The sequence below is a fragment of the Megalobrama amblycephala genome, linkage group LG4 (assembly GCF_018812025.1).
Source record: "Megalobrama amblycephala isolate DHTTF-2021 linkage group LG4, ASM1881202v1, whole genome shotgun sequence".
Classification (NCBI taxonomy): Eukaryota; Metazoa; Chordata; class Actinopteri; order Cypriniformes; family Xenocyprididae; genus Megalobrama; species Megalobrama amblycephala.
Window position 1 is genome coordinate 23,405,075 of NC_063047.1, and position 27,733 is coordinate 23,432,807.

Here is a 27,733-nt window from a genome sequence, read left to right on the forward strand (position 1 = left end):
CAGGTTTTAGTAATCTGTACTTAATCTGTGTTTCAGAAAGCCATTTTTAAAGCCACGATTAACTATTCTAGATTAAGGCCTATCCTGTCTTAATTTAAACCCTGTCCGGGAAACCGCCCCTATGTGTGCCTTGTGAAATTAAAGCCTGTCAATCAACTTTAGGGCACCATCCTCAGGCTAAATAATGCAACCTCTGCCAAAGGTGATCTGCATGTGTTCAGCGATTAGAATATAAAGCTTACAAAATGTTTATCATAAACTGGCGCTAAGACCCAGAATCTGCCCTACCTAAATTGAACTTGGTAAGAAGCAATTCAAGTTGTATTTAATTGCATGCTTATTCTATTTTTAATGTTTATCCATAATTTTCTAATTTTAAAATGCTTGAAAAAATGGTGTGTTATTGAGAATAATTTACTCATTTTATTAGAGGAAGATGATTTGTAGTGATCAATAATTAAGCCAGTTAAAAGCTCAATGTTATTTTAATATTTTTTTGTTGAAGCTATAATTATTTGTCTCATTTGATGAGATAACATATAAACCATATAAAAAATGTAATAAACATGAAAAATTCATCAGGGATACTGTATATAGAAGAAAATGACAAAAAAATAAGTGATAAATGTTTTATTGAGCAATTGCACATTTTCAGAGACAAATGGGAGCTGGTGTCAGTGTATGTGAAGGTTTTCACTCAGCTGCCTCTTTGCTCTGAAAAAAGTATGCAAACAAAACATTGTATGAATATAAAATGGAACAATTTATGGTAAAATAAAAGCTTTAAAATTTAAGTATGTTTAAACATTTTCATTTGAGAAAAATTACCTTTCCAGCATCACGGCTCTTGGCTCTGAGCTTGTTGACCTGAGACTCAGAAATGTCAGCACGCTCCTCAGCCTCTTCCAGCTCATGCTGCACCTTCCTCAACTTGGACAGGTGAGTGTTTGCTTGTTCCTCCTGCAAAGTCACATACGATTATACCAGGAACTTAATATAATTGTTGATAAGGTGATATTAGTTCTTAAATGAGGTACTCACAGCTTCTTCAGCCTGTCTCTTGTAAGCCTTGACCTTCAGCTGAAGCTTGTCAACCAGATCCTGCAGTCTGTTGAGGTTCTTCTTATCCTCCTCAGTCTGAAGATAATGAATATGGATCAGACTAGAACAAAATCTGATTATTGGGACCTGAATTTTACTACACATTTTTTACCTGGTAGGTGAGCTCCTTGACTCTCCTCTCATATTTGCGGACACCTTTAACAGCATCAGCTCCACGTCTCTGCTCTGCCTCAACTTCAGTCTCAAGCTCACGGACCTATAGTAAGTAGAAGATATTATTAAACTCATTTCACTCCAATACAATGTTAAGAGATGTTTAGACACTTCGTACTGTACACATCAACACTATGAACATCAGAATATGGGCGAGCATCAGAATAATAAAGGCAGTCTTACTCTTGACTCCAGTTTCTGGAGTTGTTTCTTTCCTCCCTTCATGGCCAGATTCTCAGCCTCATCCAGACGGTGCTGCAGGTCCTTCACTGTCACCTCCAGATTCTTCTTCATCCTCTCAAGGTGAGCACTGGTGTCCTGCTCCTTCTTCAGCTCTTCTGCCATCATTGCAGCCTTTTGCATGAACACAAACATTCATTAGATCCACATTTTTCAAGTATTCAAGCATCTTTTGAAACATTTGTCTGCTACTGTTGCTCACATCAGTGATGGCCTTCTTGGCCTTCTCCTCTGCATTTCTGGCTTCCTGTACAGTGTCATCAACTTCACTCTGGATCTGAACAAGGTCAGCCTCAAGCTTCTTCTTGGTGTTCAGGAGACTTGTGTTCTACAAAATGGAAAGCAACATTTTGAACATTTTAAATGATTGTCTTAATTTCCTTAATTTCATTATAAAACAAAGTACCCTTACCTGAGAGTGCAGCAACCCAACACGCTCACTGGCGTCCACCAGCTCTTGTTCAGCCACTTTGCGGCTTCTCTCTGTCTGCTCCAGAGCAGCTCTCAGCTCTTCAATCTCAGACTGCATAAGAGCGTTTCTGCGCTCCACCATGGCCACCTGCTCCTTCATGTCTTCCTGTCCTCTCACAGCATCATCAAGGTGCAGTTGGGCATCCTGCACATAAACAATAACTTTAGAATAAGCTTTCAGTGTGCTTTCTGGTGACCTTAACCTAACAAATGTTAGATTATACAAACATACTAATACACCCCAAAGCCAAAGAGAAGTCACATACCTTGAGTTGTCCCTGAACGTTCCTGAGCTGTTTCTGGGCCTCAGCAGCCTGGCGATTGGCATGGCTCAGCTGAATCTCCATCTCATTAAGGTCTCCCTCCATCTTCTTCTTGATTCTCAGAGCATCATTCCTGCTCCTAACTTCAGAGTCCAGAGTGCCCTGCATGGATTCAATGACTCTCTGGCTATTCCTCTTGATCTGCTCCATCTCCTCATCCTTCTCTGCAAGCTTCCTGTCAATCTCTCCCTTGACCTGGTTTAGCTCAAGCTGGACACGAAGAATCTTGGACTCCTCATGCTCCAGGGTGCCCTATGAAAAATAAAACAACTTTTAATATCATAATGGAAATATGCATTAACAACACAGTAAAATGGTTCTAGCAAGAATTCCAAACTGATCTTCAGATACTCACTTCAGCCTCCTCCAGGGCGGTCTGAATCTCTGCCTTCTCAGTCTCCACTGCCTTCTTGGCCTTTTCCAGCTCATGGATGCTCTTACCAGTTTCACCTAACTGCTCTGTCAGATCTGAAATCTCCTCTATAAGAAAAAAAATTCAACTGTAATCATAATCATGTGTTTACTTTTTAATTATCATTTAGAATTAAAACTTTGAAGTTTTTGTCTAAAATAACAGTTTCATTCTTACGCTGCAGATTCTTGTTCTCTCTCTTGAGGGTCTCCAGTTGATCCAGACTCTCCTCATAGGAGTTCTTCATCTTGAACAGCTCAGTACTGAGTGAACGAGCCTCTTTCTGGGCACCTTCCAGCTCTGCCTGACCTTCCTCAAATTTCTGCTTCCATTCTGCCAGGACCTTTGGTGGAGATATTTCAGGATCGATTTGTTTATAACATGTTTAACAAAGCCCATTCTAGCTATACATTACGAGAATATCATATGATGACTCAAGTTGTTTACCTTGTCAAAGTTCCTCTGCTTCTTGTCAAGGTTAGCAGCCAAACCATTGGCTCTCTCCACATCAATCATGAGGTCCTCCACCTCAGCCTGGAGTCTCTGTTTGGTCTTCTCCAGAGATGCACATTTGGAGTTCACTGCCTCAATTTGTTCCTCTGCCTCTTGCAGACGCTGAGCCAGCTTCTTCCTGTTAAGTAATACACATAATTTTGAATTCTAATCTATAAAATAGCTGTGAGTTTTGGGAATATTATGCAATAATATACATACTTGGACTCTTCAAGCTCCTCAGTGCGCTGAATGGCATCAGTTTCATATTTGGTTCTCCATTGAGCAACCTCGCTGTTGGCCTTTGACATTCCCCGCTGCAGCTCAGCCTTTGCCTCCTGCTCTTCCTCAAACTGCTCACGGAGCAGGTCACAGTCATGGCGGGCTGATTGTACAGCATGGGCCAGTGCGTTCTTAGCCTAGGAGACAAAGTCACATAATATTAGCTTGTCTGTACAGTACAGTAATTGACAAGTATGTGTATTTTTTGATTATGCTGTATTACCTTAACCTCCTCTTCAATCTGCCTCTTAAGCTCCTCAATTTGCTGAGTGAAAGCTTGTTTGCCTCTGGTGAGCTGAGAAACTAGAGCTTCCTTCTCCTCCAGCTGACGGCCAAACTCACCTGTTCAAATGTTCACCATGTCAGTTCAGTTCAAAATAAACCATTTAATAATATGAGAAAAGCATTTGCTACAAATTCGGCTGGGGAAATAGTTTACATTATCATATATTTTATGAATACATAGTAAATGAGCATTGAGAATGAGGTCAAAGGATCACGTGAATATGTGACATGGCTGATTTACTTATAATTGTATATCTGCACTTGTTAGTGGAGGAAATAAAATGTTGTATCATTTTGTTTGATATTTTTTAGATATTTTGCCATTATTTACCATTTTCAGTTTGAAGTCTTGCTCTTTGAGCGCCAAGGTCATTTATCTGGCGAAGGTTCTCATCATTCTTGGACTTAATTTCACTAAGTTGGTCCTCAAGTGTGCGGCACATCTTCTCAAGATTAGCCTGTAAACACAAATATCATTGGATTCTTAAGAATCTTAACCACATTTATTACATTTCCTTTTTGAACAATTTTTGAAACAATTCTCAACCTTTGCTTTGGCAACAGCTTCCATGTTGCTGGAAAGATCATCAATCTCCATTTTGTATTCACTTTTCTCCTTCTCAAGCTTCTGCTTGACACGCTGCAGGTTGTCGATTTGCTCTCCCAGCTCGGCCACACTGTCTGCCTGCTTCTTGCGTAGGGCAGCAGCTGTAGCTTCATGCTGGAGGGTGGACTCTTCAAGATCACGACGCAGCTTCTGGAATTCAGCTTCACGCTTCTTATTCATCTCGATCTGAGCAGCAGTGGCTCCTCCAGCCTCCTCAAGCCTCTCACTGATCTCCTCAAGTTCCCTGGAGAGATCAGCTCTCTGTTTCTCAACCTTGGCACGAGCAGCACGCTCAGCCTCGATCTCTTCCTCCAGTTCCTCAATGCGAGCCTATGGTGGAAAGTAGTTCATTACATTGTTAGTGATCTGTATTTGATTATAATGATTGTAATGTTTGAAAAAAAATTCAAATTACCTGAAGCTCCTTGATCTTCTTTTGGAGTTGAGCACCCAGAGATTGTTCATCTTCTATCTTGCTGAGCAACTGGCTTGTTTCAAAGTCTTTCCTGTGGGTGTTCATCAACAACAGGTAGTTTGTTAAAAAAACAAAACAAAAAAAAAACACAACAACAAATCAAAATTGTCCAATGTTTTCAAAGATTTCATGTTTTAATTACTTTTTTATTTTCTCCTCAGATTGCTGCTTGTCATTCTCCAGATCCATGATGGACTCTTGGGCTAATTTCAGGTCTCCTTCAAGCTTTCTCTTGGCTCTCTCAAGATCCATGCGGAGCTTCTTCTCTTGTTCAAGGGAACCTTCCAGCTAAACAGTTTCATGTTGGTATTAATTTTTACCCAAAGGTTAATTAGATATAATCATTATTATATGATTCAGTTAATATACTAGCAATACACCCAATCTATTTATATTTACTTCTACTGGTATGAAAAATACAAATAAATACATAATATATAAAAGTATAACCTAATTATCACAACTCACATCATCAACTTGCTGCTCAAGCTTTGTCTTGGATTTGGTCAGGGTGTTGACTTTGTCCTCCTCAGCCTGGAGATCATCCAGTGTCTGCTGATGTGCCTCTTGGAGGGCTTTCTTCTCCTTCGTAAGCTTGGCAAGGCTCTCATCCTGAGCTGCCATTTCCTCAGTCAAGTTCTTGACCTGTAAAATGTTTTGTTCCAAATAACCTTATTTTTTACTATTCATAGTTTTTTTTTTATATCAAAATATAAGACAAAGATTAAATCTAATCTTAAAACAACTCAGTCTCTAACCTTATTCTCAGTGGCATGTTTCTCCTTCTCCACTTTAGCCAAGGTGAGCTCCAGGTCATCAATGTCTTTCTTCAGCTCAGAGCACTCATCCTCCAGTTTCCTCTTCTTGGCTGTCAGTTCAGCATTGATTTCTTCCTCATCCTCCAGTCTTTCAGTTGTCTCTTTGAGTTTAGCTTCAAGCTGGATTTTGCTCTTGATCAGACCCTCACACCTCTCCTCAGCATCTGAGAGATTCTCAGATTCCTGTTAAGAAAATAGATTGCTGTTTCATTGGAAACCACATTGCTCATTTAATGGAGCCATGGTTCAGTGAATTCAAGTAAAAATACTCACAGATGCTACTTGCAGCTGCAGATCATTTTTCTCTTGCAGCAGTGATACCATCTTCTCTTCAAGTTCCTTCTTTTTGGCTTCAGCCTTGGCAAGATCTTCTTTGCATTTTGCAAAGTCCTCTTTCATGGTTGCCAGCTCCTTCTCAGTCTCTGCGCTCTTCAGCAGAGGCTTAATCTTGTAGTAAACTTTCATCCATGGCCAGTGTTTGACATTCATGAATGAGCGGACGTTGTATTGGATGGTGTAAATTGCATCCCTGATGAAACAATTTGGATGATTAAATGTGAAAATTACTGGTAAATGCACTTATTTTTAAACTGGTCAACAAATATTCCCTTCACTTTATGGGTCTAACATATTTGAATACAATTTTTTAAAATACCTTTAAAAGCCAAATTGACAAGTAGATGGGCTTGCCATAGACAGAATTTTTTTTTTTTTTTTTTTTTTTTACTGATAACCCCATTAACACTGTGAATTAATGTGGGTTATGAATCACTGTTTTCAAATTTCCTTCTGAAAAAGCTTTATACTAACTGAAATAGTTAAATCAGAGAGTTTTGTTCATTCCATGATGTTCCTCACCTCCTCTCCGTCATTTTCACAAACTCCCTCCTCATCAGGAATCCACGGCAGGCAGCCTGAGTCATTGTGACCAGAGCAGCCAGTTTCTCATCACGCATCTCCTCAAGAGTACCCAGAAGACCAGCTTTGAAGAACACCTGAATTTATGTAAAACAGTAAATAAAAAGATATTGATTTACCTCTAAAAGTTAAATGATCATGATCACTGAATCAGTGAAAGTTGTAAAGCTGAATATGAACCTTTGTGTGTCCAAATCTGTACTCGTCATGAGGAACGTCGATGGATCCCAGGAGTTTCTCACAGGCCTTCTTATTATCAATAAACTGTCCCTCTGGGATAACACTGGCATTCAGCACCTTGTATCTGTGGAGAATTTGAAGGTTTAACAAAATGCTCCATATCTTCTATTAAAGAGCCTCAGGAAATGGTATTTTTATGTGGTCCCATTTACCTCTGCTTGAAGTCACCATAGAGGATTCTGCTGGGGAAGCCCTTTCTGCAGATTCTGATACCCTCCAGTACACCGTTACACCTCAGCTGGTGGATAACCAGGAAGTTCTCCATGAGACCTACAACGAACAGTTTACATCATGAGCTTGGTAGATTATCATTTTTCTTATTATATACATTAACATACAATAATTAATATGTTAATATGAGAATAACTGTGAGCCCTTTAATACTTTACCTGGAGTCTTGGACTCATTGGGAATCAGACAACGCACAAAGTGAGGGTGAGTGCTCCTCAAGTTGGTCATGAGCTTGCCCAAGTTCTCCTGTTTAATCATAAAAGATTCAGCATTCTTACTCACATTCTCTCAGTTCTTGATGTATTATTTTTTGTGAATTATTTTTTTATATTACTTTCTGACCTAGAGTCAAGAAAGCTCGTGTACAGTACAGTACTTCTTAAGTCCTTTCAGTTGCATCATTATTCACATTTTGTCTAAAAATGACATACTCTGAACTGAGAAGACACAGTCTGCATGGAGCCACCCTTCTTCTTGCCTCCCTTCTTGCCGCCGCCACCACTCTCTATTCAGATAAAAAGATAAAAGAACACATACATATAATGTAATAACAAGAAAAGAGTGCAAAACTGAATCAGATTTTGGTTAAAATGATGTACATAATCATGTTAACACTTCAGTTTTTGTTTTACCCTCAACAACAGGTGGGTAGAGAGTAGCCAGCAGTTTGACAGAAGACTTCTGGTACAGCTGCAGAACAGATTCATTCAATGGATCCTTGTTCTTGTCCAACCAGCCAGCAATGTTGTAGTCCACAGTTCCAGCGTAGTGAACCAGGGAGAAGTGAGCTTCAGCCTTGCCTTTGGCAGGCTTTGGTTTCTGGAAAGCATTGTTTTTGCCAAGATGCTGATCGTACAGCTTGTTCTTGAAGGAAGTGTCTGTAGCCTTGGGGAACATGCACTCCTCTTCAAGGATGGAGAAGATACCCATGGGCTGTTTATAAAAGAATGTTGTAAGATATTATAAGATTATAAGATTTTGAGAATAGATATTGAAAATAAATTAATTCATAAACCATTAAAAACCTTCTCGATGAGCTCAATGCAAGCAGCCAAGTCCATGCCGAAGTCAATGAACTCCCAAACAATGCCCTCCTTCTTGTACTCCTCTTGTTCCAGCACAAACATGTGGTGGTTGAAAAACTGTTGCAGTTTCTCATTGGTGAAGTTGATGCACAGCTGCTCCATGCTGTTGAACTGGAGGAAAAATAACGGAAATATTTACTGACTTTTGAATATGATTCAGTTTGCCATAAAAATAGATAAAGAATCATTCTTACATCAAAGATCTCAAAGCCAGCAATATCCAGCACACCAATGAAGAAATTTCTTTGTTGTTTTGTGTCCAACATCTGGTTGATACGAATGACCATCCACAAGAACATCCTCTCATAGATAGATTTGGCCAAGGCGCTAACAGAGTTGTACACCTGTAAGTAGAATAGTGTGGATATTTAATTCTGCTTCTGCAATGATTAGCCAGATTTTAAGGTTGAACTATTTTACTGTACCTGTGGCACGGTCTGGCCTTTGGTCACAAACTCATTTCCGACCTTGACTCTGGGGTAGCACAAAGCCTTCAGCATATCAGCAGAGTTCAAACCCAGAAGGTAGGCAACTTTGTCAGCCTCTAAAATTAAATATATATATATATATATTTTTTTTTTTTTTTTTTTTAAATCATTAAAAAAACATCCCTTTTCTTGTCTTGAAAACTAAAACCATCCTTTCATTTGTAAAAATAGAAACAAGGATATGTCAATTCAAAGCATGTTTTGACCCATTAGTACTAGTCTTTAGTCTCACCCTCTGTGCCGTCAGGCTCAGCCTGCTCCTCACGCTGCTTCTGCTTGAACTTCATGTTACCATGATGAAGCACAGCTCCAGTGAACTTATAGATGCCCATTTTCTCCTCACCACTAAAGCCCAGAATATCAATAGCAGTCTGAAAATAACAAAGAAAATGAGCTCTAGGATATATTCTGCTATATTTAAATATAATATGCAAATATTCAAACAGTAATGACTCACATCAGTAGCAACCAGCTCCTCTTTATCATCAATGCTGGCCACTGTGATCTGACCCTGACTGCACATGGGGAAGTCATAGGGGTTGGTGGTGATGAGCGTCATTTCTGTAAAATAAACAGCATTCATGAAAGAGCATTTTACAATATTATCTGAAACACTCAATGTAAAATGTGCACCTACCAATCAGCTCAGGCTTATGGTTGGTCATCATCTGGTAGAAGATGTGGTAGCCTCTCTCATCTGGAAGCTGGAATGACACTCTAGACTTCTCCAGCAGATCTGTTGAGAGAATGTACTTGAGTCACAATCATCTGAAGAGTGACAGACAAAGACAAATGTGCAGGATGGATCAATGAAATTGTGTCCACCTACATGTCTCAATGTCAGCACTAGCCAGTTTTCCAGTTGTACCGAAGTGAATTCTGATAAATTTACCCTGTTTAAAACAAAATAGAATGATACATAAATAATGTCTTTATAGACAATTCTGTATAAATATATAAATATAAATATATATACTTACAAAACGAGAGGAGTTGTCATTTCTCACAGTCTTGGCATTACCATAAGCCTCAAGCAGAGGGTTGGCAGCAATGATCTGGTCCTCAAGAGAGCCCTGTGATGTTTGAAGGGTTTTCAGTTATTTTGTTTCATGTCTAAACACTGTTTTCAGGCATTTCACAAGTTCACATATCATATGTTGTGGGAGATGATTGTTATGAATTTGAACTATATCTTTCATAATAATATATTTGACAGTTTTATATCTCATGTACCTGCATTTTGCCAGGAGTCTGCTCTTTCTTCTTTTCACCACCTCCCACTGCAATTGTGGCAAAGTACTGGATGACACGTTTGGTGTTCACAGTCTTTCCAGCACCAGATTCTCCACTGGTTTATGAGAGATTAGAAAACAGAAGATGATAAGACATGAGGAAGTTACATAAGAGAAAAATATAACTGTTCTCAACAACTCCAATAGTAAGCTTGATACATACGTAATCAGGACAGACTGGTTCTCTCTGTCTGTTAATTCAAAGATAATAATGTTTTAGCAATTGTTTTATAAAAAACTATCCTCCGGTTTCACAGACAGCTTAAGCTAGTCCTAGACTAAAATGCATGTTTGAGCTGTTATAACTGAAAGCAACTTGTACGGACATATCTTAAAATATTTCAGTGCCATTGTTTTGTCTAAAGATACACACCAATAATGTTTTTTTTGTTTTGTTTTTTGTTTTGTTTTTCTAGTGAAAGATTATAAAAGCTACTTAAATGCCCTTATTGAACTAAATGCCCTATATTAAATGCCTAATCCTGGCTTAGGCTAAGCCCTGTCTGTGAAACCAGGCCTAAGAATGTGAATTTCAACATATATAATTCAGATCTCAGAAATAATGTCTTACCAGTCAGCATGAACTGAAAGGCGTTGTCAGAGACAGAGAAGATGTGGGGTGGGGCCTCCATACGCTTTTTGCCTCTGTAGGCAGCCACCACTTCTGCATCATACACTGGAAGCCACTTGTAGGGGTTCACAGTTGCGCAGAAGAGCCCAGAGTAGGTCTAAAAAGAAGCCGAGAAGTGGTTAGATTTCAACACCACAGACAAAATGAATTTCAATGCTGTTTTAAGTTGTTTCAGAACTTACATAGATCATCCATGCAGCATAACGCTCTTTGAGGTTATACAGCACAGAGGCTTCATTGAGATGGGTCATCATGGCCATGTCCTCAATCTTGTCATACTTGGGAGGATTCATTGGGTGGACATCTTCCTCCTTAGCAACTCTCTCCTAGAAATTTGATAAATTAGATATTAGATATAAAAGAAAACATTGTAATAAGCAATTTAATGAGCATCTAACATGAAATGGAAATTAAAACTCACCTCCTTAGTGTCAAGCAATTCAACTGTGACTTTGGCACCATCTTTGCTCTTGATTGTTGCCTTGAGGTACAACTCTTTGGCATCAGCCACATAGCAGGCAGTCTTGGCATCAAATGGTTTGTTCTGAGCCTCGATTCTCTCCTTCTCAGGCTTACGAAGGTAAATGGCAGCCTTGCCATAAACGGCCATCTCTGCGTCCGTACTCATGGTGGCGGCTTACTTCTGGAATTTACAGATTGTCATAACCATAGGTAAACAGGGAAAATGCAGTACAGCATTACACAGGTATGTGATCACTATTTTTCTACTATAAGTAAAATAAGGGACTATAAGTAAAACATGGGATATAGTAAAGCAGGGTTCCTCAAATCCAGCCCTGGAGGGCCATGCCCTGCAGAGTTTAGCTCCAAACCAATTCAAAGACACCTGAGCAAGGTAATCAAGGTCTTCAGAGTTACTAAAAAAAAACAGGTAGGTTTGATCAGAGTTTGAACTAAACAGGGCCAGTTTTGAGGAATCCTGTAGTAAAACATGGATATTAATTATATAAAATGTGTGTGTATTTCTACACATGGCTAGAGCACTAATGCATTTTTCAGTATGCTTGTTTTTCTCTTAAAATGTCTTTAGTTTAATTTAGAATGTTTAACTTACCACACTGCCACAAGTTCTGATGAATGTCTGAAACACTGTAATACACAGTAAGATATTATACATTAAAACCATGCTTTTTCATTTTTAAAAACTACTTTATAAAAATATTAGCAACTTATGTCTTTAAAAGACATAAGAAAAAGAAAAAAGAAAAAGAATACACAAGAAAACGAATAAAAGAAAACGAATACACAAACTGAATAACAAACCATTGATAGAGGTTATCAAATAAGATGGCAGCATTTTTTAAAACTGTGTACATCTTGAAAAAGAAATAAAAGTTTTGTCTCACCACAAGCAATCTTGGCTGGTCTTCCGAACGCAAAGGTCTCCAGTCCTCCCCTTGCTCTTTATACTGTACTTGCTTTGCAAGCAATGCAGAAGTTAAATATGGCTAAGACCAAATATGGCTAAAATTTGAGTAAAGAAACTGATCAGATGGACCGTTTGGTTGCATCCATAGTTGGGAATAGAATAAAATAACTGGAAATAACTAACACTTTAGGATAGCTTGTTAAAAAGAATTTAACCTCAGTAGTTTGCTTAAATATGCAAGATACAAAATTAATGAAATTCACTTTTGAAATTGAAAGGGTAAAGAGATTTAATATTACATTTAACGTGACATGTGAAACAGAGGCAACACTTGGAATAATTTATAATGCCTCCATGTATCTCAGTGTGTATTGTTTGACAAGACTTATTCACATAAGACAAGATTCTCTATAGTAAAAATAAATTCAAAATACTAATCATATGGACCATTACTGCTAACCAACCTCAATGATTTCAGCTAATGGGTTATAGCAGGTAAGTGAATAAAAAGATTTAGGTAAACTACAAATATTAGTTAGTTAAATCCCTATGAACTGAACTATTAAAATTAGATTATTGGCTGGTCTTTTTATTATTGCCATTATTGACATTATTATTGGCATCTTTTTGTTACTGGCATTAACAAATAAGTGTGACTGGATTTATATATTTATCATATATATTTTCTGTTGACTTGTTCAGTGTCATGCTGTAATCTGATTTACAGTCCCATATGTATACATTTTATTGCTTTGCTTGATGAGTTTGCATTCCATGGACAGGCACTCTCAATTATCAGATTTATTGCAGTGCCATATATGTAAAAAAAGAAAAGAAAAGAAAAAAGACCTGTATAGTACTGCAATATTAGGACTATGACTGTTCTGTTGGCTCCAGAATAATTGCATGGCTGTCTTATTTTGTTTTTAGTTTCAATTCAAAATAATTATATACATATAACCTGATAAGACTGTAAGATATAAAGGTTTAACAATGGACAAGATTGATAAAATCTTACATGCTCTTGTCCTGACAGTGACAGATGTCTGTAATGCTTGCAAATGTCTTATGATTTCAAAACTGTAAGGTAGTGACATTGCTTTGACAGAATTCTGTTCTCTTAGTCTTGCCCCCCACTTTTCTTTTCTTTTTTCTTTTTAACCTTAGCTGTACTTTTGAACAACACATACAGTATGTCTGCTACTAAATGAGGTCTGTTTGACTTTTGGATGCTGATTTATTTGATCAACCAAAACATGACTGCATTTTTACACTAACCCTGTTTTATTAAACTCATGAGTCTTCATGTCATATTCCAAAAGCTTATGCTGCATCATCGAATAAGCTGTTAGCTTATATATTTCATTGGACCAGTTTGGCATAGATTGGTGAATCCATGTGTCCAACAAGGCAATTCATTTCTTTCAGACTATTAGAATAATATGTATCACTGACAGATTGCATTAGGATGTAATGTTCATGTCATCATTATCACCAAATAATTACCTTCATCGTCCTCATCATCATCCCGTAATTTGAACCCCTCTCACACACTATGAATCATGGTTCATGTTTTATTCTCACACCTAATACACATACTTTCTTAGTTTGTTGCATTTCCTTTCTTTCAAAAGCATTGTCATCCTTACTCAGAGGTATTTTGTATTATCTCGTGCATTTGGAAATATGGACAACATCAGGTTAGGTTTAAAGTATAGTACATCAAGTATTAGGCAGATATTCATTTAATTCTTTACAACTCCAAATGCTCAGAAATGTTTCCAATACAAACACAATTTTGCCATGTGTGCTGATCTGTATTGTGGTGCAATTTAAACAAACACATGTATGCAAAGATTAAAAAACAAAAAATAACACTGTACATAGAACATACCCAAGTGGATGGTCTGGTCTGGGGTTTCATAATTAAAATTAATTTAGTTTTTATAATAGAATATATATAGGTTTTAATATATAGTTTTTATATTAGATCTCTAATCTCTAGTTAACATATCCCAGTGCCTTTGAAAACCCTATATCCGACTGATATGTTAAAATTCACAGTAAGTTGATCAGGGGAATTCTGTTCACAATAGATAACAAATTTGTAAAAGTTGAAGTTTTGATTTTGACTTCTTTGACACATTTTTAATGCTAATGTAGCTATAAAGAAAAAATATAAAGCCCAAATCAAGTTCTGACTATTGAGCCTATTTCATAATCTAGTTGTTAAGCCATATGCATATCTATCAAGTGTTATAGATTATCATGAAGCATTCTATGGTAAGAGCACAACAAACAATAGTGAGAAAAAAAAAATAAATCAAGAAAAATGACAACAAAAGAAAACTGCTGAATTTCAAGGTTTATTTCAGTTTCAGAGATGTATGTGGTATGTTAAGTTTTTCACTCAGCTGCCTCTTTGCCCTTGAAAAAAAAGAGTGAAAAAATACACGATTAGTACATACAATAATACGTAATAAGTTTCAAAATGCATGCATCAGAAAAAGAAATCACCTTTCCAGCGTCACGACTCTTGGCTCTGAGCTTGTTGACCTGAGACTCAGAAATGTCAGCACGCTCCTCAGCCTCTTCCAGCTCATGCTGCACCTTCCTCAACTTGGACAGGTGAGTGTTTGCTTGTTCCTCCTGCAAAGTCACATACGATTATATTAGGAACTTAATATAATTGTTGGCAAGGTGATGTTAGTTCTTAAATGAGGTACTCACAGCTTCTTCAGACTGTCTCTTGTAAGCCTTGACCTTCAGCTGAAGCTTGTCAACCAGATCCTGCAGTCTGTTGAGGTTCTTCTTATCCTCCTCAGTCTGCAGATAATGAACATGGATCAGACTAGAGCAAAATCTGATTAATGGGACCTGAATTTTACTACACATTGTTTACCTGGTAGGTGAGCTCCTTGACTCTCCTCTCATATTTGCGGACACCTTTAACAGCATCAGCTCCACGTCTCTGCTCTGCCTCAACTTCAGTCTCAAGCTCACGAACCTACAGTAAGTGGGAGATATTATTAAACTGATTACACTCCAATAAAATGTTTAGAGATGTTTAGACACTTCGTACTGTACACATCAAGACTATGAACATCAAAATAAAGGCGAGCATCAGAATAAAGGCAGTCTTACTCTAGACTCCAGTTTCTGGAGTTGTTTCTTTCCCCCCTTCATGGCCAGATTCTCAGCCTCATCCAGACGGTGCTGCAGGTCCTTCACTGTGACCTCCAGATTCTTCTTCATCCTCTCAAGGTGAGCACTGGTGTCCTGCTCCTTCTTCAGCTCTTCTGCCATCATTGCAGCCTTTTGCATGAACACAAACATTCATTAGATCCACATTTTTCAAGTATTCAAGCATCTTTTGAAACATTTGTCAGCTACTGTTGCTCACATCAGTGATGGCCTTCTTGGCCTTCTCCTCTGCATTTCTGGCTTCCTGTACAGTGTCATCAACTTCACTCTGGATCTGAACAAGGTCAGCCTCAAGCTTCTTCTTGGTGTTCAGGAGACTTGTGTTCTACAAAATGGAAAGCAACATTTTGAACATTTTAAATGATTGTCTTAATTTCCTTAATTTCATTATAAAACAAAATGCCCTAACCTGAGAGTGCAGCAGCCCAACACGCTCACTGGCGTCCACCAGCTCTTGTTCAGCCACTTTGCGGCTTCTCTCTGTCTGCTCCAGAGCAGCTCTCAGCTCCTCAATCTCAGACTGCATCAGAGTGTTTCTGCGCTCCACCATGGCCACCTGCTCCTTCATGTCTTCCTGTCCTCTCACAGCATCATCAAGGTGCAGTTGGGCATCCTGCACATAAACAATAACTTTAGAATAAGCTTTCAGTGTGCTTTCTCTTGACCTTAACCTAACAAAAGTTAGATTATACAAACATACTTATGCACCCCAAAGCCAAAGAGAAGTCACATACCTTGAGTTGTCCCTGAACGTTCCTGAGCTGTTTCTGGGCCTCAGCAGCCTGGCGATTGGCATGGCTCAGCTGAATCTCCATCTCATTAAGGTCTCCCTCCATCTTCTTCTTGATTCTCAGAGCATCATTCCTGCTCCTAACTTCAGAGTCCAGAGTGCCCTGCATGGATTCAATGACTCTCTGGCTGTTCCTCTTGATCTGCTCCATCTCCTCATCCTTCTCTGCAAGCTTCCTGTCAATCTCTCCCTTGACCTGGTTTAGCTCAAGCTGGACACGAAGAATCTTGGACTCCTCATGCTCCAGGGTGCCCTATGAAAAATAAAACAACTTTTAATATCATAACGGAAATATGCATTAACAACATGGTTCTAGCAAGAATTCCATACTGATCTTCAGATACTCACTTCAGCCTCCTCTAGGGCGGTCTGAATCTCTGCCTTCTCAGTCTCCACTGCCTTCTTGGCCTTTTCCAGCTCATGGATGCTCTTACCAGTTTCACCTAACTGCTCTGTCAGATCTGAAATCTCCTCTATAAGAACAAAAAATTAAACTGTAATCATAATCATGTGTTTACTTTTTAACTATCATTTAGAATTAGGACTTTGAAGTTTTTGTCTAAAATAACGGTTTCATTCTTACGCTGCAGATTCTTGTTCTCTCTCTTGAGGGTCTCCAGCTGGTCCAGACTCTCCTCATAGGAGTTCTTCATCTTGAACAGCTCAGTACTGAGTGAACGAGCCTCTTTCTGGGCACCTTCCAGCTCTGCCTGACCTTCCTCATATTTCTGCTTCCATTCTGCCAGGACCTTTGGTGAAGATATTTCAGGATCGATTTGTTTATAACATGGGTAACACTTTAGAATACTGATCCTTCATTAATGAGTAACTACACAGGAACAAATGAATAATGCATTATTAACACTCTAGTAACTACTATTAACTAACAATAAACTCTGATTAATGAATTAGTAAGTAACAGCGCTCAGTTGAAGGTGGTAGTTCACTATTAGCTAATCGATAACTACTGTTTTTTCATTCCTCCCAGAGAACTACTAAGAACTACTATATACAGGTTCATAATTAACATGAATGATGCATAATGTATAATTAATTCTAACTCTAGTAACTACTGGAGTCATTGAAAACTTTTGAGGTTTTTGTATGTTTTTGTACAGTAATTCCTTATGATATATTTGGTAACACTTAAGTAATTACTAGTGGATTACCATGATCTTCACTTTAGAATACTGATCCAAATAATTTGTAATTCCTTCTTAAGTATTTGGTAATACTTCAGTCATTACTAGTGGGTTACCAAGGCCTTTACTCTAGAATTAATTATACATTACTCATTATTCACATTAATTACGAACATGTATATAGTAGTTCTTAGTAGTTCTCTGGGAAGTATGAAAAAAACAGTAGTTACTGATTAGTTAATAGTGAACTACCACCTTTAACTGAGCACTATTACTTACTAATTCATTCATCAGAGTTACTTGTTAGTTAATAGTAGTTACTAGAGTGTTAATAATGCATTACTCATTTGTTCCTGTGTAGTTATTCATTAATGAAGGATCAGTATTCTAAAGTGTTATCATAACATGTTTAACAAAGCCCATTCTAGCTATAATTTGCAAAGAGAATATCATATGACTCAAATTGTTTACCTTGTCAAAGTTCCTCTGCTTCTTGTCAAGGTTAGCAGCCAAACCATTGGCTCTCTCCACATCAATCATGAGGTCCTCCACCTCAGACTGGAGTCTCTGTTTGGTCTTCTCCAGAGATGCACATTTGGAGTTCACTGCCTCAATTTGTTCCTCTGCCTCTTGCAGACGTTGAGCCAGCTTCTTCCTGTTAAGTAATACACATTATTTTGAATTCTAATCTATAATATAGCTGTGAGAATTGGGAATATTATTCAATAATATACATACTTGGACTCTTCGAGCTCCTCAGTGCGCTGAATGGCATCAGTTTCATATTTGGTTCTCCATTGAGCAACCTCGCTGTTGGCCTTTGACATTCCCCGCTGCAGCTCAGCCTTTGCCTCCTGCTCTTCCTCAAACTGCTCACGGAGCAGGTCACAGTCATGACGGGCTGATTGTACAGCATGGGCCAGTGCGTTCTTAGCCTAGGAGACAAAGTCACATAATATTAGCTAGTCTCTGCATTATAGTAATGGACAAGTATGTGTATGTATTGATTATGCTGTATTACCTTAACCTCCTCTTCAATCTGCCTCTTAAGCTCCTCAATTTGCTGAGTGAAAGCTTGTTTGCCTCTGGTGAGCTGAGAAACTAGAGCTTCCTTCTCCTCCAGCTGACGGCCAAACTCCCCTTTTGAGATTTGCATTTACAAAAACATTTGTAAGGCATAATGATGGTGAAGAAAATGGTTTAAATTTATATTAATGCAGGAAGAAGCATAGTTTTTATGACAGTAGCATTACAGGTGCTGGTCATATGATTAGAATATCGTGAAAAAGTTCATTTTTTTTATTGTAAATTATTTTTAAAAATGAAACTTTCATATATTCTAGATTCCCTACATGTAAAGTAAAACATTTCAAAAGTTTTTTTATTTTTTATTTTGATGATTAGAGCGTACAGCTCATGAAAGTCCAAAATCCAGTATCTCAAAATATTAGAATATTTCCTAAGATCAATCAAAAAATGGATTTTCAAAACAGAAAAGTTCAAGTTCTTTAAAGTATGTTCATTTGTACACTCAATACTTGGTCGGCAGCACATATTACAGTAAATGACTTGCTCGTAGCACAAATTACAGCATCAGTGAAGTGTGGCATGGAAGTGATCAGCCTGTGGCACTGCTGAGGCACTATTGAGCCTTCAGATCATTTGTATATTGTTGGATCGACTGTTTCTCATCTTTCTCTTGAAAATATCCCATAGATTCAGGGGTCAGGCATGTTGGCTGGCCAATAAAACACAGTAATATCATGGTCAGCAAACCACTTGGAAGTGGTTTTTGCACTGTGGGCAGGTGCTAAAGTCCTGCTGGAAAAGGAAATCAGCATCTCCATAAAGCTTGTCAGCAGATGGAAGCATAAAGTGCTCCAAAATCTCCTGGAAGATGGCTGCATTGACTTTGCACTTGATAAAACACAATGGACCAACACCAGCAGACGTCACGGCCCCCCCAAATCATTACTGACTTCAGAAACTTCCCACTAGACTTCAAGCAGCTTGGATTCTGTGCCTCTCCAGTCTTCCTTCAGACTCTGGGACCATGATTTCAACATGAAATGCAAAATTTACTTTTATCTGAAAAGAGGACTTCCGACCACTGTTCACTGTCCAGTTCTTTTTCTCCTTAGCCCAGGTAAAATGCTTCTGACGTTGTTTCTGTTTCAGAAGTGGCTTGGTAGTCCTTTTCCTGAAGATGTCTGAGTGTGGTGACTCTTGATGCGCTGACTCCGGCTTCATTTGACTCATTGTGAAGCTCTCCCAAGTGTCTGAATCGGCTTTACTTGACAGTATTCTCAAGCTTGTGGTCATCCCTGTTGTTTGTGCACCTTTGCCTACCCAATTTCTTCCTTCTAGTCAACTTTGCATTTAATATGCTTTGATACATCACTCTGTAAACAGCCACCACATTCAGTAATGACCATCTGTGACTTACTCTCTTTGTGGAGGGTGTCAATGATTGTCTCCTGGACCATTGCCAAGTCAGCAGTCTTCCCCATTATTGTGGTTTCAAAGAACAAGAGATACCCAGAATTTATACTGTAGGGATGGTCATTTAACGAAACTCAAATGTAAATATTCTAATATTTTGAGATACTGGATTTTGGACTTTCATTAGCTGTACGCTCTAATCAACAAATTAAAAAAAAAAAAAACTTTTGAAATGTTTTACTTTACATGTAGGGAATCTAGAATATATGAAAGTTTCATTTTTAAAAATAATTAACAATAAAAAAATGAACTTTTTCACCATATTCTAATTATATGACCAGCACCTGTATATCTTTACAGTGGATAAACTACTTGGAGAGGGTTTTAGTTCACTGCTATCAGTCTAGTTTATGTTTGACTGTATCATACTTAACCACAAGGCTTAATATCTTCACAGAAAAGTTGCATATCCAACATATCTCTTTAAACAATTTTGCCACTATAGGTTAGTGTTTACATCAGTCATTTGTTAGTGGAGGAAATAAAAAGATATTTATATTTTTAAGAAACTGCGTCACTTGTTACCATTTTCAGTTTGAAGTCTTGCTCTTTGAGCGCCGAGGTCATTTATCTGGCGAAGGTTCTCATCATTCTTGGACTTAATTTCACTAAGTTGGTCCTCAAGTGTGCGGCACATCTTCTCAAGATTAGCCTGTAAACACAAATATCATTGGATTCTGAAGAATCTTAACCACATTTATTATATTCCCTTTTTGAACAATTTTTGAAACAATTCTCAACCTTTGCTTTGGCAACAGCTTCCATGTTGCTGGAAAGATCGTCAATCTCCATTTTGTATTCACTCTTCTCCTTCTCAAGCTTCTGCTTGACACGCTGCAGGTTGTCGATTTGCTCTCCCAGCTCGGCCACACTGTCTGCCTGCTTCTTGCGGAGGGCAGCAGCAGTAGCTTCATGCTGGAGGGTGGACTCTTCAAGATCACGACGCAGCTTCTGGAATTCAGCTTCACGCTTCTTATTCATCTCGATCTGAGCAGCAGTGGCTCCTCCAGCCTCCTCAAGCCTCTCACTGATCTCTTCAAGTTCCCTGGAGAGATCAGCTCTTTGCTTCTCAACCTTGGCACGAGCAGCACGCTCAGCCTCAATCTCTTCCTCCAGTTCCTCAATGCGAGCCTATGGTGGAAAAAAGTAGTTAATTCGATCCATTTTAGTGATCTGAATTTTATGATAATGATTGTAATGCCTGAAAAAAAAAATCTGTAAAAAATACCTGAAGCTCCTTGATCTTCTTTTGTAGTTGAGCACCCAGAGATTGTTCATCTTCTATCTTGCTGAGCAGCTGGCTTGTTTCAAAGTCTTTTCTGTGTGTAAAATGGAAAAACAATGAATGATCTGAAATAGAAATTCATTAAAATCATTATTTTTTATAAGCATTTGCAAAGAATTCATACTTCTTCAGCTTCTCCTCAGATTGCTGCTTGTCATTCTCCAGATCCATAATGGACTCTTGGGCTAATTTCAGGTCTCCTTCAAGCTTTCTCTTGGCTCTCTCAAGATCCATGCGGAGTTTCTTCTCTTGTTCAAGGGAACCCTCAAGCTACAGGACAATGGTATTTAAAATATGTTCACAGCAAAATCACAGTTAATTTGATGAATAAACATGTTTACATAATCAACTCACATCGTCAACTTGCTGCTCAAGTTTTGTTTTTGATTTGGTCAGGGTGTTGACTTTGTCCTCCTCAGCCTGGAGATCATCCAGTGTCTGCTGATGTGCCTCTTGGAGGGCTTTCTTCTCCTTCGTAAGCTTGGCAATACTCTCATCCTGAGCTGCCATTTCTTCTGTCAAGTTCTTGACCTGTAAAATTTTTTTGTTCCAGATAACCTTATTTTTTACTATTCATAGTTTTTTTATATCAAAATATAAGACAAAGATTAAATCTAATCTTAAAACAACTCAGTCTCTAACCTTATTCTCAGTGGCATGTTTCTCCTTCTCCACTTTAGCCAAGGTGAGCTCCAGGTCATCAATGTCTTTCTTCAGCTCAGAGCACTCATCCTCCAGTTTCCTCTTCTTGGCTGTCAGTTCAGCATTGATTTCTTCCTCATCCTCCAGCCTCTCAGTTGTCTCTTTGAGTTTAGCTTCAAGCTGGATTTTGCTCTTGATCAGACCCTCACACCTCTCCTCGGCATCTGAGAGGTTCTCAGATTCCTGTTAAGAAAATAGATTGCTATGTCATTGGAAACCACATTGCTCATTTTAATGGAGCCACAGTTCAGTTAATTCAAGTAAAAATACCCACAGATGCTACTTGCAGCTGCAGATCATTTTTCTCTTGCAGCAGTGATACCATCTTCTCTTCAAGCTCCTTCTTTTTGGCTTCAGCCTTGGCAAGATCTTCTTTGCATTTTGCAAAGTCCTCTTTCATGGTTGCCAGCTCCTTCTCAGTCTCTGCACTCTTCAGAAGAGGCTTAATCTTGTAGTAAACTTTCATCCATGGCCAGTGTTTGACATTCATGAATGAGCGGACGTTGTATTGGATGGTGTAAATTGCATCCCTGATGAAACAATTTGGATGATTAAATGTGGAAAATACTGGTAAATGCACTTATTTTTAAACTGGTCAACAACATATTTCCTTCACTTTATGGGTCAAACGTATTTGAATACAGTCTTTTTAAAAACCTTTAAAAGCCAAATTGACAAGAAGATGGGCTTGCCATAGAATTTTTTTACTGATAACCCCATTAACACTGTGAATTAATGTGGGTTATGAATCACTGTTTTCAAATTTCCTTCTAAAAAAGCTTTATACTAACTGAAATAGTTAAATCAGAGAGTTTTGTTCATTCCATGATGTCCCTCACCTCCTCTCCGTCATTTTCACAAACTCCCTCCTCATCAGGAATCCACGGCAGGCAGCCTGAGTCATTGTGACCAGAGCAGCCAGTTTCTCATCACGCATCTCCTCAAGAGTACCCAGAAGACCAGCTTTGAAGAACACCTGAATTTATGTAAAACAGTAAATAAAAAGATATTGATTTACCTCTAAAAGTTAAATGATCATGATCACTGAATCAGTGAAAGTTGTAAAGCTGAATATGAACCTTTGTGTGTCCAAATCTGTACTCGTCATGAGGAACGTCGATGGATCCCAGGAGTTTCTCACAGGCCTTCTTATTATCAATAAACTGTCCCTCTGGGATAACACTGGCATTCAGCACCTTGTATCTGTGGAGGATTTGAAGGTTTAACAAAATGCTCCATATCTTCTATTAAAGAGCCTCAGGAAATGGTATTTTTATGTGGTCCCATTTACCTCTGCTTGAAGTCACCATAGAGGATTCTGCTTGGGAAGCCCTTTCTGCAGATTCTGATACCCTCCAGTACACCGTTACACCTCAGCTGGTGGATAACCAGGAAGTTCTCCATGAGACCTACAACGAACAGTTTACATCATGAGCTTGGTAGATTATCATTTTTCTTATTATATACATTAACATACAATAATTAATATGTTAATATGAGAATAACTGTGAGCCCTTTAATACTTTACCTGGAGTCTTGGACTCATTGGGAATCAGACAACGCACAAAGTGAGGGTGAGTGCTCCTCAAGTTGGTCATGAGCTTGCCCAAGTTCTCCTGTTTAATCATAAAAGATTCAGCATTCTTACTCACATTCTCTCAGTTCTTGATGTATTATTTTTTGTGAATTATTTTTTTATATTACTTTCTGACCTAGAGTCAAGAAAGCTCGTGTACAGTACAGTACTTCTTAAGTCCTTTCAGTTGCATCATTATTCACATTTTGTCTAAAAATGACATACTCTGAACTGAGAAGACACAGTCTGCATGGAGCCACCCTTCTTCTTGCCTCCCTTCTTGCCGCCGCCACCACTCTCTATTCAGATAAAAAGATAAAAGAACACATACATATAATGTAATAACAAGAAAAGAGTGCAAAACTGAATCAGATTTTGGTTAAAATGATGTACATAATCATGTTAACACTTCAGTTTTTGTTTTACCCTCAACAACAGGTGGGTAGAGAGTAGCCAGCAGTTTGACAGAAGACTTCTGGTACAGCTGCAGAACAGATTCATTCAATGGATCCTTGTTCTTGTCCAACCAGCCAGCAATGTTGTAGTCCACAGTTCCAGCGTAGTGAACCAGGGAGAAGTGAGCTTCAGCCTTGCCTTTGGCAGGCTTTGGTTTCTGGAAAGCATTGTTTTTGCCAAGATGCTGATCGTACAGCTTGTTCTTGAAGGAAGTGTCTGTAGCCTTGGGGAACATGCACTCCTCTTCAAGGATGGAGAAGATACCCATGGGCTGTTTATAAAAGAATGTTGTAAGATATTATAAGATTATAAGATTTTGAGAATAGATATTGAAAATAATTTAATTCATAAACCATTAAAAACCTTCTCGATGAGCTCAATGCAAGCAGCCAAGTCCATGCCGAAGTCAATGAACTCCCAAACAATGCCCTCCTTCTTGTACTCCTCTTGTTCCAGCACAAACATGTGGTGGTTGAAAAACTGTTGCAGTTTCTCATTGGTGAAGTTGATGCACAGCTGCTCCATGCTGTTGAACTGGAGGAAAAATAACGGAAATATTTACTGACTTTTGAATATGATTCAGTTTGCCATAAAAATAGATTAAATAATCATTCTTACATCAAAGATCTCAAAGCCAGCAATATCCAGCACACCAATGAAGAAATTTCTTTGTTGTTTTGTGTCCAACATCTGGTTGATACGAATGACCATCCACAAGAACATCCTCTCATAGATAGATTTGGCCAAGGCGCTAACAGAGTTGTACACCTGTAAGTAGAATAGAGTGGATATTTAATTCTGCTTCTGCAATGATTAGCCAGATTTTAAGGTTGAACTATTTTACTGTACCTGTGGCACGGTCTGGCCTTTGGTCACAAACTCATTTCCGACCTTGACTCTGGGGTAGCACAAAGCCTTCAGCATATCAGCAGAGTTCAAACCCAGAAGGTAGGCAACTTTGTCAGCCTCTAAAATTAAATATAATTTTTTTTTTTTTTAAATCATTAAAAAAAACATCCCTTTTCTTGTCTTGAAAACTAAAACCATCCTTTCATTTGTAAAAATAGAAACAAGGATATGTCAATTCAAAGCATGTTTTGACCCATTAGTACTAGTCTTTAGTCTCACCCTCTGTGCCGTCAGGCTCAGCCTGCTCCTCACGCTGCTTCTGCTTGAACTTCATGTTACCATGATGAAGCACAGCTCCAGTGAACTTGTAGATGCCCATTTTCTCCTCATTACTAAAGCCCAGAATGTCAATAGCAGACTGAAAATAACAAAGAAAATGAGCTCTAGGATATATTCTGCTATATTTAAATATAATATGCAAATATTCAAACAGCAATGACTCACATCAGTGGCAACCAGCTCCTCTTTATCATCAATGCTGGCCACTGTGATCTGACCCTGACTGCACATGGGGAAGTCATAGGGGTTGGTGGTGATGAGCGTCATTTCTGTAAAATAAACAGCATTCATGAAAGAGCATTTTACAATATTATCTGAAACACTGAATGCAAAATGTGCACCTACCAATCAGCTCAGGCTTATGGTTGGTCATCATCTGGTAGAAGATGTGGTAGCCTCTCTCATCTGGAAGCTGGAATGACACTCTAGACTTCTCCAGCAGATCTGTTGAGAGAATGTACTTGAGTCACAATCATCTGAAGAGTGACAGACAAAGACAAATGTGCAGGATGGATCAATGAAATTGTGTCCACCTACATGTCTCAATGTCAGCACTAGCCAGTTTTCCAGTTGTACCGAAGTGAATTCTGATAAATTTACCCTGTTTAAAACAAAATAGAATGATACATAAATAATGTCTTTATAGACAATTCTGTATAAATATATAAATATAAATATATATACTTACAAAACGAGAGGAGTTGTCATTTCTCACAGTCTTGGCATTACCATAAGCCTCAAGCAGAGGGTTGGCAGCAATGATCTGGTCCTCAAGAGAGCCCTGTGATGTTTGAAGGGTTTTCAGTTATTTTGTTTCATGTCTAAAGACTGTTTTCAGGCATTTCACAAATTCACATATCATATGTTGTGGGTGATGATTGTTATGAATTTGAACTATATCTTTCATAATAATATATTTGACAGTTTTATATCTCATGTACCTGCATTTTGCCAGGAGTCTGCTCTTTCTTCTTTTCACCACCTCCCACTGCAATTGTGGCAAAGTACTGGATGACACGTTTGGTGTTCACAGTCTTTCCAGCACCAGATTCTCCACTGGTTTATGAGAGATTAGAAAACAGAAGATGATAAGACATGAGGAAGTTACATAAGAGAAAAATATAACTGTTCTCAACAACTCCAATAGTAAGCTTGATACATACGTAATCAGGACAGACTGGTTCTCTCTGTCTGTTAATTCAAAGATAATAATGATTTAGCAATTGTTTTATTAAAAAACTATTCTCCGGTTTCACAGACAGCTTAAGATAGTCCTAGACTAAAATGCATGTTTGAGCAGTTATAACTGAAAGCAACTTGTACGGACATATCTTAAAATATTTCAGTGCCATTGTTTTGTCTAAAGATACACACCAATAATGTTTTTTTGTTTTGTTTTGTTTTTTTCTAGTGAAAGATTATAAAAGCTACTTAAATGCCCTTATTGAACTAAATGCCCTATATTAAATGCCTAATCCTGGCTTAGGCTAAGCCCTGTCTGTGAAACCAGGCCTAAGAACGTGAATTTCAACATATATAATTCAGATCACAGAAATAATGTCTTACCAGTCAGCATGAACTGAAAGGCGTTGTCAGAGACAGAGAAGATGTGGGGAGGGGCCTCCATACGCTTTTTGCCTCTGTAGGCAGACACCACTTCTGCATCATACACTGGGAGCCACTTGTAGGGGTTCACAGTTGCGCAGAAGAGCCCAGAGTAGGTCTAAAAAGAAGCCGAGAAGTGGTTAGATTTCAACACCACAGACAAAATGAATTTCAATGCTGTTTTAAGTTGTTTCAGAACCTACGTAGATCATCCATGCAGCATAACGCTCTTTGAGGTTATACAGCACAGAGGCTTCATTGAGATGGGTCATCATGGCCATGTCCTCAATCTTGTCAAACTTGGGAGGATTCATTGGGTGGACATCTTCCTCCTTAGCAACTCTCTCCTAGAAATTTGATATATTAGATATTAGATATAAAAGAAAACATTGTAATAAGCAATTTAATGAGCATCTAACATGAAATGGAAATTAAAACTCACCTCCTTAGTGTCAAGCAATTCAACTGTGACTTTGGCACCATCTTTGCTCTTGATTGTTGCCTTGAGGTACAACTCTTTGGCATCAGCCACATAGCAGGCAGTCTTGGCATCAAATGGTTTGTTCTGAGCCTCGATTCTCTCCTTCTCAGGCTTACGAAGGTAAATGGCAGCCTTGCCATAAATGGCCATCTCCGCGTCCGTACTCATGGTGGCAGCTTACTGTAGTGAACAGAGGGTAACTATTTTATTTACAAGAAAATCTATATCTATCATCTATAACTAAATCAGAAAATCACTATACACCATTCACTTTTGCTCACAATTCACAATTGTCATCATCCATACACTAAGTGTAATGGTAATATTGAAAAGATGTTCAATTGCACTACTAAAATTAATTAATTTCTTAAAAATGAGAAATTGCTGTTTAATCATTACCAACATAAATATGGATGAACTTTACCTGTTTTCCTTCCCACTAGTGATGTAATTCCAGCAGCCCTGTAATAGATTTAAAATTCAAATAACTTTTCTATTCTACATTTTCCTAATTCCTATATTTTGCTTCATCAAAATATTCTTATACCATATATTTATGTGATATCTCTTTTCACGTCTCACATTTAGTAACACTGAAAAAAACTTGAATGAAAATATCTAGAATATAAGTCACCTTTTTCTCTATTTTGTTTAATAATCATCTATTGTAAGTGTATTTGTAACAACTAATTTCAAACAGTAATGCTTTGAAGAAATTAGAGTTCTCACCACAATCACGAACTCTGCTGCCTCCTCAACAGTCTTCAGGGCTGGTCCATACCATCTTATATTGGATTTGTTTTGCTAGCCAAGCAGAAGTTAAATATGTCTAACTAATGCCTAATGT

General features: G+C 38.2%; 2 protein-coding genes across 2 annotated transcripts; both read right to left on the reverse strand.

The window, feature by feature from the left end:
• Positions 1–615: 615 nt before the first annotated feature.
• LOC125267078 (myosin heavy chain, fast skeletal muscle-like) lies at positions 616–11,947 on the reverse strand. Its single transcript, XM_048188381.1, has 41 exons — positions 11,933–11,947; positions 11,641–11,675; positions 10,987–11,208; positions 10,748–10,891; positions 10,506–10,662; positions 10,098–10,125; positions 9,876–9,990; positions 9,623–9,715; positions 9,472–9,535; positions 9,280–9,378; positions 9,100–9,203; positions 8,875–9,013; positions 8,580–8,698; positions 8,349–8,498; positions 8,095–8,265; positions 7,702–8,002; positions 7,501–7,574; positions 7,228–7,315; positions 6,991–7,108; positions 6,779–6,902; positions 6,539–6,675; positions 5,954–6,209; positions 5,621–5,863; positions 5,331–5,507; positions 5,005–5,150; positions 4,803–4,893; positions 4,328–4,717; positions 4,112–4,238; positions 3,719–3,837; positions 3,436–3,632; positions 3,169–3,352; positions 2,899–3,064; positions 2,665–2,789; positions 2,253–2,561; positions 1,928–2,131; positions 1,718–1,843; positions 1,459–1,629; positions 1,214–1,318; positions 1,042–1,137; positions 829–960; positions 616–714 (listed from the first exon to the last, which is right to left on the reverse strand). Exons 3-41 carry the CDS (start codon positions 11,191–11,193, stop codon positions 694–696), a joined length of 5,817 nt encoding a protein of 1,938 aa, XP_048044338.1. The 5' UTR covers positions 11,194–11,208; positions 11,641–11,675; positions 11,933–11,947; the 3' UTR covers positions 616–693.
• A 2,361-nt stretch (positions 11,948–14,308) lies between these two features.
• LOC125267079 (myosin heavy chain, fast skeletal muscle-like) lies at positions 14,309–27,675 on the reverse strand. Its single transcript, XM_048188382.1, has 41 exons — positions 27,616–27,675; positions 27,311–27,348; positions 26,848–27,066; positions 26,609–26,752; positions 26,367–26,523; positions 25,964–25,991; positions 25,742–25,856; positions 25,489–25,581; positions 25,338–25,401; positions 25,146–25,244; positions 24,966–25,069; positions 24,741–24,879; positions 24,462–24,580; positions 24,231–24,380; positions 23,976–24,146; positions 23,583–23,883; positions 23,382–23,455; positions 23,109–23,196; positions 22,872–22,989; positions 22,660–22,783; positions 22,420–22,556; positions 21,855–22,110; positions 21,521–21,763; positions 21,233–21,409; positions 21,003–21,148; positions 20,822–20,912; positions 20,335–20,724; positions 20,119–20,245; positions 18,113–18,231; positions 17,830–18,026; positions 17,563–17,746; positions 16,533–16,698; positions 16,298–16,422; positions 15,894–16,202; positions 15,569–15,772; positions 15,359–15,484; positions 15,100–15,270; positions 14,858–14,962; positions 14,686–14,781; positions 14,473–14,604; positions 14,309–14,382 (listed from the first exon to the last, which is right to left on the reverse strand). The coding sequence occupies exons 3-41, from the start codon at positions 27,052–27,054 to the stop codon at positions 14,362–14,364; spliced, it is 5,817 nt and encodes a 1,938-aa protein (XP_048044339.1). The 5' UTR covers positions 27,055–27,066; positions 27,311–27,348; positions 27,616–27,675; the 3' UTR covers positions 14,309–14,361.
• Positions 27,676–27,733: the final 58 nt, after the last annotated feature.

Excerpts from the sequence above, each read along its gene's own strand:
- LOC125267078 (XM_048188381.1), bottom strand. The coding sequence starts at position 11,193 with ATGAGTACGGACGCAGAGATGGCCGTTTATGGCAAGGCTGCCATTTAC. Across the intron at positions 8,266-8,348 it reads CTGGCTTTGAGATCTTTGAT|TTCAACAGCATGGAGCAGCT; the intron begins GTAAGAATGATT and ends TTTTTCCTCCAG. Across the intron at positions 8,003-8,094 it reads GCATTGAGCTCATCGAGAAG|CCCATGGGTATCTTCTCCAT; the intron begins GTTTTTAATGGT and ends TTTTATAAACAG.
- LOC125267079 (XM_048188382.1), bottom strand. The coding sequence starts at position 27,054 with ATGAGTACGGACGCGGAGATGGCCATTTATGGCAAGGCTGCCATTTAC. Across the intron at positions 17,747-17,829 it reads GAGGAGCTCGAAGAGTCCAA|GAAGAAGCTGGCTCAACGTC; the intron begins GTATGTATATTA and ends ATTACTTAACAG. Across the intron at positions 16,699-17,562 it reads AGCAGAGGAACTTTGACAAG|GTCCTGGCAGAATGGAAGCA; the intron begins GTAAACAATTTG and ends TCTTCACCAAAG.